The sequence below is a fragment of the Hypanus sabinus genome, chromosome 12 (assembly GCF_030144855.1).
Source record: "Hypanus sabinus isolate sHypSab1 chromosome 12, sHypSab1.hap1, whole genome shotgun sequence".
Lineage (NCBI taxonomy): Eukaryota > Metazoa > Chordata > Chondrichthyes > Myliobatiformes > Dasyatidae > Hypanus > Hypanus sabinus.
In genome coordinates, this window is record NC_082717.1 from 27,069,447 (window position 1) to 27,089,948 (window position 20,502).

General features: G+C 39.4%; 1 protein-coding gene across 1 annotated transcript in view; it reads left to right on the forward strand.

Annotated features, from left to right (window-relative positions):
• The window catches only part of LOC132403323 (ALK tyrosine kinase receptor-like), an 891,331-nt gene that overhangs the window by 627,621 nt on the left and 243,208 nt on the right, over window positions 1-20,502 (forward strand). Inside the window, exon 4 of the mRNA XM_059986774.1 lies at window positions 771-972. Coding sequence (XP_059842757.1) covers window positions 771-972 — 202 coding nt within the window. The remainder of the gene's footprint in view (window positions 1-770; window positions 973-20,502) is intronic.

Consider the following 20,502-nt stretch of genomic DNA (forward strand, 5'->3'; position numbering starts at 1 on the left):
AAAGGGGTACCATTGCCAAACCTGAAATCCACATATCCATGTTTTCCAGACAATGTCTCTGAATAGCTGTTGAGGCTAAGTAGTGTGTTGGATTATTTTCTCTTTCCTAGCCGAGAGCCTCAGAAGACAATTGCACAGTTCTAACTGATAATCACGTCAGTGAAATCAGTATGGACTAGTAATTCAATATGGATCCTTTCTGTTCAATATAACTTTGGATCAGTTAATTTCTTCATCCTTGAAACATTATATATCTGTGATACATAAGTACTTTAACTAAACTATAGTTATAGTACTGTGCAGAAATCTTAAATGTGTAAAAACATTCTGTAAAATGAAGATGCTTTCAAAATAAAGTATCTAAATATCAAAAAATACTATAAACAACAATAAGCAGTAAAAAAAACTAAATCAAATCAGTATTTGTTGTGACCACCTTTACATTTAAAACTGGATTAATTCTCCCAGGTACAGTTGTGCAGTTTTATTAGAAAATGGGCTGGTAAGTTATTCCAAGCATCTTGGAGAACTTGCCACAGTTCTTCTGCAGACATTGGCTGCTCCGTTTGCTTCCATTTCTCCAAGTAATCCCAGAGAGCCTTGATGATATTGAGATCAGGACGCTGTGGAGGCCGTACCAAATTAAATCATACAAAAACTCTAGGATGCCTAAGACTTGTGCAGAGTACTGTTTGTCATTAGAAATTCTTGAGCAGTATATATTGTATCTGACCTCAGTTTTTGACAACCGTATCTTTTTTCTTTGCTAGGACACTTTCTTTTTCTGAACGCATCGGGGTTTACAACTTACACGTTATTGAGTCCATGGCTGAGGAGCACCAGTGAGTCCTGCACCTTGAGCATAGCTGTTTACCTGCAGGCTTCAAGGTCAGGGGACTTTGTCGTTCAACTCCTTGATGGGAATGAAAGCAAGACTCCTCTCCTGTCAACAGAGAATGTGGCAAGAACTGGGTAAACTTTTCTCATATATTTTTCTCTCAGTACAAACCGTAATTCTGAACTTAGAAGCCAGAGTCTGAAACTGAAATTAATGGTTATTTAATGTCTACATATATTCTAAGCCAAGCAGTGGCGTTCATGGTGACTATGTAGCCCATCATTGAATTTGTTTAATGGTACTCATCCTCAGTTTGTGCCATGAATTAGTATGTGCTATTACTCCAGGCTGAGTAATTACAGAGATCTCAGTAGTAATGGTTAACTGCTTGGTTAGGAAATAGAAGCGTCTTTGATTGTATGGAGGACAGATGTGTGTCTGTTATGTGTTACCTGTTGAAGATTCATACGGTACTGGTTAGACCATTGCCTCTGGCATGATTAGACCACTGGGTGATTGGTAGTAGGGTGGCAAGTGAGAATGAAAGGACCCTCTTCTGGTTGGCTGTCAGGGACTAGTGGTGTTCCCCAAGGGTCGGTGTTGGGACCACAACTTTTTATGCTGTATATCAATAATTTAGATGATGGAATACATGATTTTGTTGCCAAGTTTGCCAATGATGCAGACTATTTTCTAAATGGGGAGAAAATCCAGGCATTTGAGATGCAGAGGGACTTGGGAGTCCTTTTGCAGAACACCCTGAAAGTTAACTTGCAGGTTGAGTCGGTGGTGAAGAAGTCAAATGTCATGTTAGAATTCATTTCAAGAGGTCTAGAATACAAGAGGCCAAGTCATTGGATGTATTTAAGGCAGAGCACAATAGATTCTTTATTGGACACAGCATCAAAGGTTATGGGAAGAAGACTGCGGAGTGGGGCTGAGGTGCGGAAAAAAGATCATCCATGATTGAATGACGGAGCAGACTCAATGGGCCAAATGGCCTAATTCTGCTCCTATGTTGTATGGTCTATTCAGTTTCTCTTATATCTCCCCACAAATAGTGGCAGCACTTTGTCTCCTGCTTCCAGATTTAACCATCCTGTGGGTGTGACTACCACATTCAGCTCATACCTCAGCCAAAATCCATTTCTTAATGCCTTTAAGACAGTTTTATGCCCAGAACTGTTTGGACTCAGACTTCCTAAGCTTCGCTTGTTATGAAACTTGCACTTAACAAAAAGTTATGGCCCTCCTGTAAATCCTAGCCTAAGCATAAATATATTAATCACCTGGTCTCATGACCAAACCTCTGCAAATTAGTGAAAATATTGGTGAGCAATTTAAGATGTGCGAGATGTGTGGGTATATCTTTTTCTGAGCTGGTGGCATGAGTTGAAAACTGTTTGGATCTGCGTTGCCTTAAAGTGACTTTTATTTATATTTCTGAGTAATTCATTAAATAATATTTACATGATATCTGAAGCAGTAAAAATAATGCAGGAAAGTACTGGTGGAAGTTCAACTCTCAGCTGCAGCAGAAGTGGCTAGATGAGTTGATTTGTTTGTAATTGTCATATGATAGGGCTTTTAGTAGAAACAGTCATTGCCTTCAGCAGGTATAAAGGAGCCTTAGAACTAAAGCAAGCAGAAATAAGTATTTTGGTTCAGTCAAAATGCTGATTGATCCAGTACCTAGTTGAGGTTATACACAGCAGTTCTGTGATGAATTGCATGGAAATGATGGACAGGGTAATCAATGCCATGCAATTTTAGCCTTCCTATATTTGCAGGTCATTGTGAGTAACAGTACAGAAGATAGCCATTTCTGACATTCATCTTCTGGATAGAAATGCTATTTAATCAACAAATGTCACTTTTCAATTTGCTACTGTTGGCATTTATAGAAGTGCAAACTCAGTCAGTTGGTGATCTTCTAGCATCTGCCTCAGTGTTTAAGTTCCTGCAAAATGATGATCAATTTATCAGTCCTTGAATCCACCTTAATAGCTTATTGAGTGAAAACATCACAGACCAGGAAGCTCCCATCATCAATCATGTTAAGTTACCTCATCTCAGCTTTCACTGGGATTGGGGCACTGCAGTTGGTGGTTATGTCTTTGGGCCAAGGCAATAGGGAGAATAAAAAGTATCATCCCAGGTGCAAGTTATTGATTGTTATTCCAGTGATCATTATAGGTTTGTGGTTAATGTCCGAGTACTGGAGTGATGCCTTTTCTGTCCTAACATTTGTGCTGACAGGTAAGAAAAGGGCATCTAGAGGGCAAACTGCAGATCTTCTTCGATCATAGAATCATACATCAGCAAAAAAAATCAATGTCTTAATGTCTTTAAGAAAGGATGAGAAAATATTTTAACCTGAAGTAAGTGAACTGTGCCATAACGATGTTGTGCATTGTCAGTGCAATTTATTTTTACTTTAGATTTCTAGCACTTACATTTTGCTTTGAGCAGGACAATTCTCAGCCTTGTTAATAAAGGAGCTTTTCTATCTTATGCAGATATAGGAACATAAATTCAACATTGTGGCATCTGGTTTCAAGGCATAAAAGCAAGTGAAACAAAAATCAATTAGTGTGACTGAGAGTTGTGCCCAATCAGCAAGTGCATTTAATCCTATTGTTGAAGCTACTCAATTCAGGGCCTGGCTGTTCCATTGAGTGAGGCAGCTGTCACAAGAGAACTTTGATTTCAGAATCTGAATGGCCCAGCACTTGCAACCAACACCAAATCCTACCTTCTCCCTGTGCCCTAGCAATAACTAACACCAGTAAGATTTTAAAAGTCGATTGAAAATCTGAAATGTGATGCAGAGACCTTTAGGATTGCCTGTGGAGAGCTGGTTTCGTGATGGAATACCATCCAAGCGTTTTCTAATTGATTTAGGCCTATGATTTTGCAGTAGGAGTGGTATGTACAGGATTAATACTAGCCAAATCTGCTCCTGATGGAAGTTCACTAAGGAGGAAAGGTAGCCACAGATCACTGATGATAGAGGAAGGCTATTTGTGGAAGTTGGAGACCATCTTGTAGTTTGAAGTCTGTTCCTCTGCACCAGATCAGACAGATTAGGTACAACTCTCCTCCAAAGTGGCATTGGGATCCTGTACATCTTTCATTCAAACACTGGATGTAGGCTTCACATGCCAGACCTACATTTGTTGCCCATTCCTAATTGCTGTGGAGAATGTGGTTGCAGTTGCCGCCTTGGGGGACAAAGAAGTGGCAGATGAACTTAATGGGTATTTTGCATTTGCCCTTACTATGCAAGACACTGGCCGTGTGCCAGATGTCAGTGATTGTCATAGAGCAGGAGTGAGTGCCAATACTATTACAATGGAAAAATTGCCAGGCAAGGTGAAAGGTCTTAATGTCGATAAGCCACCTGGGCCAGATGGACCACATCCCAGAGTCCTGAGAGAGGTTCCTGAGGAGATAATGGATGCATTGGTCATGATCTTTCAAGAACCAATTGATTCTGGCATGGTCCCAGAGGACTGGAAGTTTGTAAATGTCACTCCACTGTTTAAGGAGGGAGGATGGCAAAAGAAAGAAAATTATAGGCCAGTTAGTCTGACCTCAGTGGTTGGGAACATGTTGGAGTCTATTATTAAGGATGAGATTTCAAGGTACTTGGAGGATAATGATAAACTAAGTCAAAGTCAGCATGGTTTCTGTAAAGATAAATATTGCCTGACAAATATCTTAGAATTCTTCAAGGAAGTAACAGGCAGGGTGGATAAGTAAGAGGCAGTGGATGGCATTTACTTTGACTTCAAGAAGCTTTTGATAAGGTGCTGCATACAAGGCTGCTTAACAAGGTAAAACACGATAGTGTTACAGTAAAGATACTGGCATGGATAGAGGAATGGCTTACAGGCAGGGGTCAGTGAATGGGAATAAAGAGAGCCTTTTCTGGTTGGCAACCACTGACTAGTGGTATTCTTCAGGGGTCAGTGCTACTTTTCATATTGTTTGCCAATGATTTTGATAATGGCATTGATGGCTTTTTGGCAAAGATGGCGGATGATACGAAGATAGGTGGAGGGATAGGTCGTACTGAGAAAGCAATGCGATTGTAGCAGGACTTAGACAAGTTGGAAGAATGGGTTAGAACGTGGCAGATGGAATACAGCGTTGGGTAATGTATGGTAATGCATTTTGTAAAAGGAACAATAGTGCAGACTATTTTCTAAGTAGGCAGAAGGTTGAACTCAGAGATGCAAAGGGACTTAGGAGTCCTCATGCAAGACTCCCAGAAGGTCTGTGGTAAAGAAGGCAAATGCAATTTTGGCATTTATTTCAAGGGGAATAGAATATAAAAGCAAGGAGATAATGCTGAGCCTTTATAAGACACTAAGTTTGGCTGCATTTGGATTATTGTGAACAGTTTTGGGCCCCGTATCTCAGAAAGGGTGTGTTGTCGTTGGAGAGAATCCAGAGGAGGTTCATGACGATGATTCCACAAATGAAGAGGTTAACATGTGAGGAGCATTTGGCAGTTTTGGGCCTGTACTCACTGGAATTTAGAAGAATGCATGGAGATCTCATTGAAACCTAGTAAATGTTGAAAGGACTAGAGAAGCTGGATTTGGAGAGGATGTTTCGTAGAGGGCACAGGCTTAAAACTGAGGGATGACCTTTTCGAACAGAGGTAAGGAGGATTATTTTTAGCCAGAGAGTAATGAATCTGTGGAATGCTCTGCCACAAACTGAGGTGGAGGCCAAGTCCATGGGTATAATTAAGGTGGAAGTTGATTGTTTCCTGATCAGTCAGGGTATCAAAGGAAATGGCAAGAAGGCAGGTGAATGTGGTTGAGTGGGATTAGCCAGGATGGAATGGCAGAGCGGATTTGATGGGCTGAATGCCCCAATTCTGCTTCTATGTCTCAGGGTCTTATGACCCTGATCTGCAGCAGTCTCTACAGTGAAAGTGCATTTACTGTGGTGTTAGGGAGGGTGTCCCATGATCTTGAGATAGTGACGTCAAAACAATGGCAGTATCTTTGCAAGTCGAGAAGTTGCACAATATGCAGGCAAACCTGCAGGGGATTCTTGTGTTCTTGCTGCCTCTCCCTTCCAGTTGGCAATAATGCTGGCCTGGGAACTTCTATCAAAGAAGCTTAGAGACTTGCTTTACTGTCTTGTGCAGACTGCACACCCTGTAGTCACAGTGCATCAGTCGAAAAGGAGGTGAACAGTTAACGCTGAGGATTGCATGCAACTGCAAAGGGATTGTTTTCTATGACTGGTGTTAAAAGTGTTGAGTGTTTCTGGAACTGCATTCAGGCAAGAGGAGAACTACACTCCTGACATGCCTTATACATGCTAGTCAGGCTTTAGGAAATTAAAGAGTCACAAGACTGAAGGTCTGACACACACAGTTTTGGCTTGAGCTATAGAAACAAAATGCTGGAGGAACTTTGTAAGACAGGCAGTATCTGTGGAGGGGAATAAACAGTTGGCATTTCAGACTAGAACCTTCATTGGGACTAGCAAAGAAAAGGGTAGAAGATAGGTTAAATGATAAGGGAGGAGATGGCAAATGATAGGTAAGACCAAGTCAGGTGGGTGGTGGGGGGAGAGGGGGTGATGAAGTAAGAAGCTGGGAGGGGATATGTGGAAAAAGTAAATGACTGAAAAAGAAGGAATTTGAGTGGAGAGCACAGTGGACCATGGAGGAATGCAATGGAAGAGCAGGTAAGGGCAAGAGAAGAGGGTGAAAGGTAACCAGAATAGGGAATGGGAAAAAAAGAGGAGGGGGAGAAATGATTGGAAGTTAGATAAATCGATACCCAGATGGAATATGTAGTGTTCTTTCTCCAACCTGCATTTGGCCTCATTATGGTAGTAGAAATTTTGGAAGTGCGAAATCTCATTGAAATGGGTAACCATGTGTAGGTGCTGTCTTTTGCATCAAACAAAATGAAGATGCTTAACAGAACTATCCCTCATTCTGCTTCGGTTCCCACCAATGCAGAGGGGGCTGCACCTGGAGCACTGGATCCAATAGAAGATCCCAACAGGCTCAAAGGTAAAATGTTGCCTAATTTGGAGGAACTGTTTAGAGTTCAGAATGGTAGTGAAGGAGAATGTGTAAAGGCAGGTGTAGCACTTGTCCTGCTTGCAAAGATAAATGCTAGGAGAGGGACCAGTGAGGACGGACAAGAGAGAGTGATCCCTACGAAAATTCCTTTGCAGTCCTGGCTTGACCTGTTTTCGGGATTTTATTACCTGCAATGCAAAAATGAATAACATGGGACATGATATGCCACTATTTTAATTCATTTATCTTGCTGATATATGTCAGGTCACGTTAAAATTTGCTCCAGTACATTGCTATAGATCACTATCTTGAAATAAGGAGGAATTCTATGCCTACATTATTTTCAGAATAAAACATAAGTTTTATATATTTGTATAAAAGATAAAGATGGGGACTGGGAAAGATCGCTGGCAGCAGTCCATCTTGTTAATGATGGAAGTATAAAGGTTGTCTTCACTATAAGTTTTTCCCCTGTAGCTCCACTGGCATCGGCAAGATTTGGAACATGATTTCTAGTTTAAATGAGTCTCTGATAGATGTGTTAATAACATCATAAAAAAGACAAATTGTGTAATTTTCTAACAATCTTTTGTGACAGGATTTTTGACCAGCCCATGACCTCAAAGGCATGAAGTTCTGTTCTGAAATCTAATAGAGGGATATTGCATGAGCCAATGAGGGGAAAGTGCCAAGTGACATTTTTAGATATTTATTGCTGGAACTAGTAGTTTCCATGGCTTGGATGGAGGGCAGTTATTGAGGAAGTGTTTTGACAAAGAGAATGCCTGAAGCATATATTTTAAGTGAAATATGTGTTAATGGGTTCTATTTAATTTTGGGGCTATTGATCACATGCATTTAGCTTTATATCATTTGCTTCCGGAGTGATTATTATGCTATATTCATTTGCAAAGCATTTAATTTTCATTCATGTTTATGGGTTGCTTGTAATATACAACTCTGTAATTGTGCTAGGTATTTATCTCCCTAATATGCATTGTCAGAAGTTGATATCCTCTTATTTTCTTTAACAAGGAGAGAGTATGTATTCAAAGGATGGGTTTAGCCCCAAGTGCAATATGACTTTTGACAAGTGATTTAAAGCAAAGCACGGGATCCATGAAATTTTGTGCCTGAAGTGTAGATTATATTCTTGTAATAAAAACAAAGATTAGTTATGGATTGTGTGAATAAAAAAAACCTGGAACGCACAGTACCTCTGCATGGTAATTTTCTACTATTCAGTGTAGTCTAACCTTGTTGTCACTTCATGCATTCCCTGATTGGGCCAGAACGGGAATAACTTGGATCATCTTGAAAACAACAAGGAAAGATTTATACCAGATTGGTTTCCCACACTACCTTATTTGATATAAAAAGAGAAAATGATAAAAGCAGCAATGGGACAGGCAAGGCCCTAATAAAATCAAAAGACCCTGTACAAACTCAGCAAGTCAAGCAGCACCTGTGGAGACAGAAATAATCTTTCAAGCAGTTTCATGAGTTTTTCTCCTCTTGTTTCAGGTTCCTAGCAACTATAGCTGTGGATTTCTCAATTAATGTTTCAGATCTTTCTCTTTGAGTTACTCACAATTGTACTTGAATTAAGTCTACCAGTGATCCAGTGCTGTATGTCATTCAGTGACTGACCAGGTCACTGCTTACTGTTAGCAATGATTTTGCATGTGGGGAGAGAACAACAACATTCTTTTCAGGCCAGACTTTGCTGGCTGTTATCAGCTATCTCTCCAGCATCATTTACATGATCTTGCAAATAATGTTCACTCTACCCTCTCCACACCCTGCCACTGCTCACCTCCCTACAACCCCCACCTCAGCGATAAGCTGCAAATCTACTTGCCAAATCTCTTGGGCCATGTTGTCTTATCTGAGTCAGAATTTCTACATATTGCAACAGATCAAAAACCTACAATTGAGTTAAGCCACATGCTATAAGATTTCAGGTGTTCCTACATGGCTTTCTGTGCAGAACCAATATTGCCATGTCATCTCCTTTGATCGCCATTGTTATTTAATTTGTTTAAGTCAAAGGTTCATTTTAATATCAGAAAATATATACTGTATTCAATCTAAAATTCTTACACTTCACAGACATCCACAAAACAAGAAGGCCATGGAATGAATGATAGAAGCATCAAGCTGTCAATGCCCCACCTCCCTTCGCACAAGATAAACCAGTCCACTGTTATTAAGTAATGTTAATTTTTAGCCATTATCACTTAAATGTGTTTTGAAAGGCAAAGTTCTGGGTTTATCAGTATCTTGAAGGGCTGACGAATGGATTTTTACTCAGGAATATTCTGAGTATTAACATTTCCAAAAGCACTTGGAGATGAATAGAGACTGGTAGAGCTCTTCTAGGAATTTGTAAACTTTGTGGACAGCTAACACCACAGGGGTCTAGCAATGGAAATAGATAGTTAAATGTCAACAAATACTTGTCAGCTCTTCAACATTTCTTTCAGCACACAGCTCATTTATCAAAGTTCATTACAGATTCCCTTTGGTTCCTCAGAGCATTCTTCTGTAGCATCAAACGTCATCAATTCTGATGTCTGAAGGCCTTTATTGGACTTACTTATTGGTTTTTATTATGTTTGTGCCTGCTGAGGGCCTGAAACAGAAATCATCAGGTCAGCAAGGTGAATGGGAGAGTGAGAGCTAGGAGACAGTTCAAATGAGGAAGAATAGTTAGAAATAGTTGGGTGGCAATAGCTAGGATGAGATTTTCAACAGCTGATCAGTGAATTTTTTGGCAAAAAAATGAAGTGTAGCCACACAGTAAAATAACATATGAACAGACCCTTCAGTCCAACTCAGTCATGCCAACCAACATTGCCCAACTAAGCTAATCACATTTGATCACATTGACACCATCGGAAGAAGATGGCACCAGCAAACAATGGGACCAAGGGTGACATTCTTCAGACAGTTGAAGAAGCTACTTTCACTTCTTTTACATCTTCTTTTTCTTTTAAATGTGGTCTGCTACTGTTGGAGCCTGGGATCTACATTTTGGTGGTGTTGTTTCAGGCCAATTGAGCGATCTGGCACATTGCTGTTTCCGGGGGTATTCGGTGAGGTTTCCAGTGAGGCATGGGGGCTCAAGGCCAGGAAGCCTGGAGATGGGGTGCAAGCCCATGATCAATTCCATTTCCTGCCAACCTTGTCTTGCCAAAGGGTCTCGGCCTGAAATGTTAACTGTACTTCTTTCCATAGATGCTGCCTGGCCTACTGAGTTCCTCCAGCATTTTCTGTGTGTAGCAAACAAACATTGGTTATTTCCAAGTAATGTTGGAAAATGCATCAAGTTACTGAAAAGTAGGAGAGGAACAAGGATAGCTTCTGGGGAGAGACCTAAACTAAAAGGATGGGCATGAGAAACAAAATCATTGCAGCTCTTGCTATGACCAGAGAGAGAAATTAGTGACATGATTATACAATTGAACTACTCACTCTGGTTAAGGGTAAGATGACATAGAATCATCACTATATTTTATATGGAGTTCCCTGCTTGGGAAACATTAGGATTGGCTTCTTTTTACTCCATCATCTTTATGGCATTTAACATAAAGTTTAAAGTAAAATTATTATCAAAGTATGTATATGTAACCATATGCTATCCTGAGATTCATTTTCTTGCAGGTGTAATGCCCTGGTTAAGATTTCTACTGCTATGTTGTGAGATAGTTTATGTTAGCAGTTTTCTGTAAAAGCAGTGTGTCCTGCTGATAGAATGTGTTGGTTTCACCTAAAGATAGAAAACCCTGCTGTTGAAATTAGGAATATGGCATAAGCCAAACAGGATGGTAGGATCCGGAGAAAGTCCCAGAGAGAGGGGATGTAAAGAGTTCTGTGATGGACAGGAGTCCATTTTGGGGTCTTTCAATGGGAACTGCAGAGTGGGACAGAAGGGAAGATGCCACAGAATGCCATGGGTAGAAGAGTCCCATTGCAAGAAGTGCTTTGTGCAGATGAATGGCTCCAAGAAGGAAGGGTAATATTCTTGAGAGAAAGGGCTAATTTTCCTGTGATGGTCTGAGTTTGAAAATGTGGCAGATCTTTTCACACAGATCATTGGACCAGTACCTGAGTAAGAGATACTCTTCCAAGTACTTTAGTATGAGCTCCAACTATCATGTGCACATTTGGCTGGGTTAACTGTAATGGGCCCTTTTATGTTATTTTTCCTAATATCTGTTTGATTAAGCTGAAATCAGTAAATATACTTTATTTCTTATTTTATGCAATGTACAATTTGCTATTTCTTGCTGACTGATAATTGTATGTGGCCATATTTACTTCTCATTCACTCAGATTGAGGTTTCTTTTTTTTGGGACATCACGATGTCCCTGTTTGGTTGAACCCCAAATCATGCAACCCTAGACATATATTGTTTATGGAAGGTGGCCTTCCCACTGTTGAGTCATGCAGCTGTTAGCAGAGCCGGCTAACAGGCCAAGTTTGTAATCGAGCTCGGTGAGGGGGTTACACAGGCATTCACAGTAGAACAAAGAAATACAAAAGAATCAATGACAAACTACACGCAAAGACTAATAAACAACCCATGTGCAAAAAAAAGACATATCATGCACATCCAAAAATAAGTCATAACAATAAATAACTAAATAATACTGAGAACACAGGTTGATCTGTAATGTACTATATGTAGAATAATTTCCCCAAAAGAATTAGGAATGATTCTCAAGGAGAGAAGCATCACTTTTTGGGCTGAAAATTCTCCATCTGTGTGAGAAGTATTGAAAGCATGAGTGAATTTGTAAGCATTGCTTTTGGGAGTATGCATAACACAACATGTAGTGAGTTTCTAAGAAGCAAATCTCTCTGGTTCATCATGCAGCCTTTGGTTTAGAAGTTTGATTACTACATTTCCATCTTGATGTTCAGGATACAGACTTTGATTGAAGTGCCAGCCTACTTAATGTCTTCAGATACTTTTGTTCCTATTTATCAAAACCATGTAGTCTCTGGGAAGATAATTTTTTTCCTCAGTGGGAAGAAAATTATTTTGCTTCTATCCTAGATGATCCTTGCATTAGATCAGTGGATTCAGTCCAAATGTATAAATTTATGATGAAACAAAATTAGATTCTGGTCTATTACATTAATGCAGAGGCATGTTTATCATAGCAGTTTTCCTGTGAGGTGACTCTGATCTGGGAACTAACAAGGTGTGCAACAAGTATTTAAGTATGCCAAGCATTACCAAGCATTATTTTAATTATATGAGCAATTGAACGCACAGAGCCAGCAGCAAGAATATTTATTTTTTTCTCCATTTGCTTTCCTTCCTCAATTTTATTTCATCATGATCTCTATCACTCAATTTTTAATTTTTATGAATAGCCCCATTTAGATGTTTTATTTTAAATTATTTTAAAACACTGTTTAAAAAAAATTGACAACACACACAAAATGCTGGTAGAACACAGCAGGCCAGGCAGCATCGATAGGGAGAAGCGCTGTCAATGTTTCGGGTCGAGACCCCTCGTCAGGACTAACCGAAAGGAAAGATAGTAAGAGATTTGAAAGTAGTGGGGGGAGGGGGAAATGCAAAATGATAGGAGAAGACCGGAGGGGGTGGGATGAAGCTAAGAGCTGGAAAGGTGATTGGCGAAAGTGATACAGAGCTGGAGAAGGGAAAGGATCATGGGACGGGAGGCCTCAGGAGAAAGAAAGGAGGGGGGGGAGGCACCAGAGGGAGATGGAGAACAGGCAAACAACTAAATATGTCAGGGATGGGGTAAGAAGTGGAGGAAAGGCATGAACGGAAGTTAGAGAAGTCAATGTTCATGCCATCAGGTTGGAGGCTACCCAGCCGGTATATAAGGTGTTGTTCCTCCAACCTGAGTTTGGATTCATTTTGACAATAGAGGAGGCCATGGATAGACATATCAGAATGGGAATGGGACGTGGAATTAAAATGTGTGGCCACTGGGAGATCCTGCTTTTTCTGGAGGACCAAGTGTAGGTGTTCAGCGAAACAGTCTCCCAACCTGCGTCGGGTCTTGAAACAGGTTGAGAAGTATGATACAGGTGCTTTTCTACCTGAGTGTGTCCTGAACTCTGAACCTTGTCCTATAAACAGGAGGTGGTTACCCTGACATTTAATGGGGTCATGACTGATCATGGCTGTATTCCCACCTAATCCCCATAAACCTTCAGTGTCCAAAGGCTTATCAATCTCATCTTTGAGTGTATTCAACAAATGAGCACTTAAAGCACTTGGCACAGAATTCCAAAGATACATATCCACTCAGCAAAGGACAGAAGTGAATTAGTTCATTGCAGTAGGTAGCATACAATCCAAATTTCCACTAAAACATTTTTTCAAATTCACAACCACAAAACCAGCCTTAAACCAATATAAATAGACAGCTAATAGAATATGCTCCCCTATTATTGCTATTGCTATTAAAATATTCATTGGTGTATTTAAGAGAGGTACTTTAAATAGTTTTTAAACTTGATTTAAGCTGACTCAAAAAATCACTTCAGATAATTCACTGACATATTTGTTTATATCATTAATGTGCACATTTGTCAGTTTCAGGCTGGAAGAAATATTTTGTTAATGGAATAAATTCCTAAGTGTATCTACATGTGCCTCCGCATCTCTGAAAATATAATACCTCACTTACCAACACAATAGGTGGAATGTCAAAGTGTTGACCTGAGGACTGGTCTTTACATTAGCAATTGAATCTTAAAAAAGACTGAAGAAATCCTCAAACTAAAATTAGAGGTTCTTGGTATATGTAAATAAATGGAATCTGGGTACAAAACACTTGGGAAGAAAATTCCAAATAATCTATTTTGCCAGCAATTGTAATAAACTCATTAATTGCAGTAGTTTGCATACAATCCAAATTTCCACCAAAGCATTTTTATCATAACCACAATCATAAGGTCTGCCTTAAACCAATACAAACAGGCAGAATACTAACATATGTTCCGTTATTTCTTTATGCACTAACTGAGCCAACATAGAGCAAAGAACAAGGTGCTGGAAGAGCTCAGCAGGTCAATCAGTTTCTGTCTTTTATGTTTTATTTTAAGACCTGGCATGGTCCAGCTGAGCTCTTGCAGTAGTTTCTGTTTCACTTTGGGTTTTGCACTTGTTGGTTTTGTACCCAGATTTCAGCATCTGCGATCACTTGAATCTGCAAATGGAAAATCTGCCCAGTTCTGCATTTGCTCATTTGTTGTTCAGTGCATTTCATGGACATTTATTTCCTTGAAGATGAGAGTCCTTCAGAAGCCAGGTATAGGATCAGCCAGAACAGCTTAAACAAATATGTTTTCAGTTTGTTCCACCAAATAACAAGTCTTGTAAAACACTCTCCAAGGCCATAGAAACAAAAAAAAAGTGACACTTTAACCCAGGATTTGTTATGCAGATGATAACCTGCAGAGCTGTGTCATCAGATGTGCTTTAAGTTTTATAGTGCTTGAGTTTATTAAAAGTGATTCAGATATATTACTTCATTACTGAAGCCAACCATGCGGAGATTTCAAATAAATCTTCATTGGGTTTTGCATGAGCGTTTTCACGAAATTCATTATGGCGAACCATACATATTGGATTTGGTGATGTAACATAGAAAGATTGTATCAAAATATTCATGTGAAAATGCAATAATGTTTGTTTGTTATTCAAAGCCTTGGAGAAAATTTTAATCCACGTCAACTCCATGGCAATAGGAGAGAATATGTTGTTAAAAGTAGGAAGTACAACCCTTACATCACCTGGGTAAACCTCTCTAAAATGACAAATCAGTCATGATTACAGTTAAATGAGACTTTGTGCCTACTATCTTGTCAACAATTGGAATTAATGACCACCTTAGGAACCCAAGCAATTAAACAGACGGAGTTGGCAGAGCTACCTGACAATTCCACGGTATAGCCTCTTACAACACAGATTCCATAAACCCTTTTAGAAATGAAACTGAGTGTATTAGCCACTTATTAGTGACTTATAGTTGACTTATCACCTATACTCCAGTCGTGATTAACACTCCCCCGTTGGCCAGTCCGCAAGAATATTGTAAATATTAAACCAGTCCGTGGTGCAGAAAGGGTTGGTGACACCTGACTTACAACATAGATTCCATAGCTACCTAACAACTACACATTACAATCACTTACAACACATTACAGTCACTTACAACAAGAATTATACAGCTACCTGACCAATACAAATTACAATCAATCACATCCAGGATTCTATAGCTACCTGACAACTACACATTACAGTCTCTTACAACACAGATTCCGTAGGTGCTGGATGACAACAACATTGCAATAGTCTACAACACAGATTCTCCTCAGTTCTTCAAACAAACCCATCTCCCTCCTTAACCTTGACACCACCCTACGTGAATTAAGGAATCAAACAATGCTATTACAGCTTGGGGCATCCGTGACTTCAGAGTTAAGGTCTGGCGCTGTCTGTAATGCATTTGTATGTTCATCCCATGGCCACATGAGTTTCGTCCAGGTGCTCCGGTTTCCTCCCACAGTCCAAAGGTTGTTAGCTAGTAGGTGAATTGGTCATTGTAGATTGTCCTAAGTTAAATAGGTGGGTTTCAGGCAGTGTGTCTCATTGGGCCAAAGGGCCCATTCCACACTGTTTTTCTAAAATAAAACAGTGAATTAAGGCACACAGGATGAGCATAGGAAAGCTGCACCAAAGTAAAAGATCAGGTAAATAATGGAGCAGACATCAGAGCCAGACAGCCAGCTCCTGCATCTATTTCTCATGTTCTTATTTGCTCTCACTCACTACTGTGCTCTAAGCTACTATTTTCTTCCCTCCTCCCGCTCTAGGTTGTTTCCCAGCAGGTTTTCTTTTTGCTGGCTGTCTCCTCAAATGGGTAGCTCAAAAGAAGTAAACAGTAAAATAAATTCTAATTAGTATTTCCCAGTTTCCTGTCCAGTGCCCCTCCTACCCTGCCTCAATTTTGCAGCTGCTGTGTTTCATGATTTCAAGTGATACCAGATGTTTAAACCCCTCCTATTCTTTATTCTCCCTAATTTTGCAGAATTCTCCTTGGATTCTGCATTTATGACACTAGTCCTGACTGGAGTCTCCCCATCTGTATTTCACACATGTCCTATCTGCACTCCATCCATGACTCTAACCCATGTCTCTCAAACCTTGTCTTTGGCCCACACTTCTTTCGAACAGGGTCCAAATTTTTGTTTTGAGATTAAAAGAGTTCTACAAAGTTGTTAACATTGCATTCAGAGTTTAGCTATGATTATGAAGAGTCCAGACAAAGGGAATAAAGAAATATATTATAGATCTATAGTGGCGTTAGATATAAAGTAATTAGCTAAAGAGCAATGGTGATATGAATAAAGACTTCGTGATCCAGGATTTGTTACCTTGAATAACGGTGGGTGTATTTTGGACACTCGAGACAGAAGGTCCATGCAAAGCAATTGAGAATGATCCAGGAATAGGATTAATTGAATTGCTCCTGAAGAGAGCAGACTTGAGGTCGAAGGGTGAATAGCTTCTTGCTGTGCAACTATTATTGCTATGCCTTCATTTTGGGATTCCGGTTTACTTGAAGTAAGCTCATAGCAATTAATTGAGCATCCTTGGCAACCTGTGAGGACATTTTGTATCAGTACTGTTTCTTCCTTACCACAAAACAAGAGTCCACCTTTTATCCCTGCTAAGGATGCTACTATCCCAGATCACTCAATGAATAGCAAAGCTTTAAGATGCCAGCATAATATAAGTGCACCTCATTTCTTTTTCTCTCCATTGGTCCCTTCAGGACTCTATCTGAAGTGGGATTCTACATGTTTCACAGTACCACAGACACATTCGTAGTAGATAGCACTTGCAGGTGAACACTAACTCCCATTGACATTCAAGTCTGTTTTGAGATGGACAGGGTGTGCATGTATTTAAAACTTCAGAAGTTCCCCACAGGATAATTCGGCTTCCACTGCCCAGAAAATGCTAAATAATTCAGCATCCCAAGGCTGCTTTAAGATGGAGCCTTTGACACAGGCAGTGGGTTTGAAATGAGCATGCAGTGCTGTTAGCTGGTCAAGCTGCAGATCACAAACAGCACTTTTTTTGTAGAAAGATTAATTAAGGGCTCCAGATGTTTTGGCATAAAGTGAGTTGCAGAAATTAATGTAAGCCAAAGTGTGACATCTGGTGTATGACTTTTTTAGCATGCTGTAGAATTGATTTTGCAGCCACAAGAACCCTATCTACTTTTTCCTGGGCTTAATGTGTGTCTCATTGACAGCACAGACTTCTTCAAATTTTGCTAGTCCAGCTTTCAACATGGCTGCCTATTCTCAGCACGGCTAGTTATTTTGGAGAGAGTTAAAGGATAAATGATGTTTTGAATTTGTTAGCATTTTCATTGCTTCAACATAGTTTGCAGATATTTAAATATTTTTAAGCATTATAATGCTTAAAGCAAGAGTAAACTATGAAAGAAATGATGAAACAACGTTTTGATAGCAGTGTCCATTTAATAACTAATTTTGGACATGTCAGGGGAGAAGTCTGTTGGTTCTGCTGGGAGAGCATTTTGGATTTTCATTTTACTTTCATCAGAGAGAAAAAAGACAATCGCAATTTAACCTTTCATCCAAAAACATATAATCTCCAACTCTGCTGTAATCAGTCAGGGTTACATCAGAGCACAATTAAAATTATGTGCTGTACTTTTTGAGCGGAACCTCGGTAAAAGTGGCACAGCCAAGCTAAGGATAGCAGCATGACTGTAATTATTTAGCAACAAGTGGTTTGAAGGAGCACTGTAGATGAGATTGTAAAAGAGGGTAGTTTACTATGGAGCAAAAAGAAATCCATCTGAAAAACTGAATTGCCTGATGGAATGAGTGATATCACAGGATTGCCGTACCTACGGATGACCAGAGGGGGAAGTTACTTGGCAATGGGAAATGTGGCAAATAAGTGTTCAGTTCTTTATCAACATGTCTATTCTTCATATTTCAACACCAGCTTCATGACAGTACCACATGGCACAAATAAGCATTAGGTTAGCTCATTACTGAATAGTCTTGACTACAAGTACTTGGTGCCTGCTTAATATCATACAGGGCTGTAGATTTAAGATAGTGTCATTTCCCATACAAGTGTAAAGGAAAACCAAATAGTTGTTACTCTGCATCTGATACAGTACAAAAAAAGCACAATAAGATAAAGAATATAATAATAAAAAATATATAAATAGATGAGATAGCTTATCTACATTGATTGATTGTATGCCCGTAAATTGACACTAAGCCCTAGTGGCATTAAGGTTAGTGGGTGGAGGTGTTGATCAGCCTTACTGCTTGGGGAAAGTGATTGTTTTTGAATCTGGTGGTCCTGGTTTAGATGCTACGGAACCTGCTTCCTGATGGAAGCCCATGAGCAGGGTGGGTGGGATCTTTCATGATGATATGTGATAGAGGAACTTCGAAGCTTGTTATGGTGGAAACTGAATCATCTTCGACATTTAAATTGGTATCAAACAGACTGTGGCTTGAGTGAATTTTGTTTTATAAACTTGAGCACTGTTGGGAATTTTAACTTGGTTTCCCATTCAGCAGTGCTGATGAGTCAGTGTATGACCGCAAGGTTTCAGTGGACTTTCATTACCTCAGCAACACTGTATGTTAATTATTCAATTACAAACCCCAGGTCAGTAAATGCCAGGAGACTATTCAATCATAGAAGAAGTATGAGCTATGTCTCAACTGAAACCAATTATTATCCCTTACAAGTCCTTGCATTTCAAACAACTTGAACGCATTCAGGATCTGGAGAAGTAAATGGCTTCCTTCTCCTCTTTCTTAATCTAGGAAACTGAGGTTATTCTTTTGTGCCTCCAATAGTTCTCCATTTAATATAAACAAACACAATCCAGTCTAAGAATTAAACCTAGGAAACCCTGAATATCACAACAGGTGCAGAGGCACCCATGAGACAAAAGAAGATCCTTTGGAATGGTAATTGCTTTACAGGATACATTAATTCAACAATGACATGAACCTGTGATGTGATATGGACCAGTCAGATCTTATTCTCTGAATTCTTCTTCGTGGTGTGAGGTAATTTCTTGAGAAAACAGATCTTTCTCTTCTCTTTTGTTCCAAATACAATGGCTACCATTCACTCCTTTATTTCATTTTACCAGCAATTTTGAAATGCTAATTTCCCCCCTGAATCTATGAATATAATACTTCTGTCAAGTAAACTTCAGTTGCATATTGTGCTTATGGGGAATTCATTTTTCTAAGACGTCCAGCAATTTCTGTTGCGACTAAAAGTAAACAAGCAACAGACTGATTCATTGATTATCTCTGTGTTGACTTTGAAAAGAATCCCACAGTCAGCACAAAGGAATGAAATATTGAATACAGGCTATCAGCCCTGCATTGATCTTCTAAATCTCATGCTACCAGTGTCTTTGCAGTTATGAAGCATCCACAGGGGGACATTAATCCTGCTATAGCAATTCCACAGCATGTCAATACATACAACAAGGTTAAAAAGTTACAGGAAAAGACAGCAATTAGTCTTTGCTAAAAGTTCTTAAATCGGCCTAGTTCATTTTAACATTTTTTTCTGGTATGCCCCACGATGTTAAAAGAATTTAATATTCTCTTTAGTATATTCCCTGTATAAAGATTTTTACATATTAATCAATTGTGATAGGAAGGATTTCTCAAAGTATGTGAGGAAATATACTCAATGCTCACTGCTTTTGCCAATGTAAACCAAACAGTTCAGCTTTTTCACATGCCCCTTCAGAAATGTCTAAACTCTGTTTGTTCCTCAGAGCAGCTAAGTAATAATATAAGTATTTCTCAAAGTCACAATCAACAGAAATTGAAAAGAATACATACATGACGCAAATGGAACAAAATGCTGCAATTTAGTCTCACTTTTCTACCGGCATCATAATTGAGAAACTGAAGTTCAGAGCATTGTACATCTCCACGTCAATAGCAAAGAAAGCCCGAGGTTTGTTACAATATGTGTTTAATTGAGGAACCTCAGGGAAGGATCAGGGTATATGTGGTTTGATGACAACCAACTGGTCAAGTTGATAAAAAAGAAATAGCAAATGAAAACTGTTGGTCAGGTGAAGCTTGGTCTTGTGCTTCAAAGGGTTTGATTATGAATTAAAGGAAAGGCAGCAGGAGGTGGAGAGTGGAGTGCAAAGACTTAAGATTCTGGAAGAGGGAGATTGCAGAGAGATTGACTATTTTTTTACAACCAACAAAACACTGAACAAGTCAGGATCAGGGGTCAAGTGACATATTTGGATGGAAATGGACTATTGATGCTGAGGGTCAAGACCCTTCAAATGAATGTCATGGACAGAGCACATATGCATATTTGTAATGTGTTGTGCTGACTAACATTTTAAGAAGGAGAATACCATGTGAGAGGTTCTTGTACTTTGGAAGTACACAAAATAGGCCAAGTTGTGACATCATACAATTGGACTTTGACACTGAAGCCAACAGCATATGATAATATGGAATGAAAATCCCAGG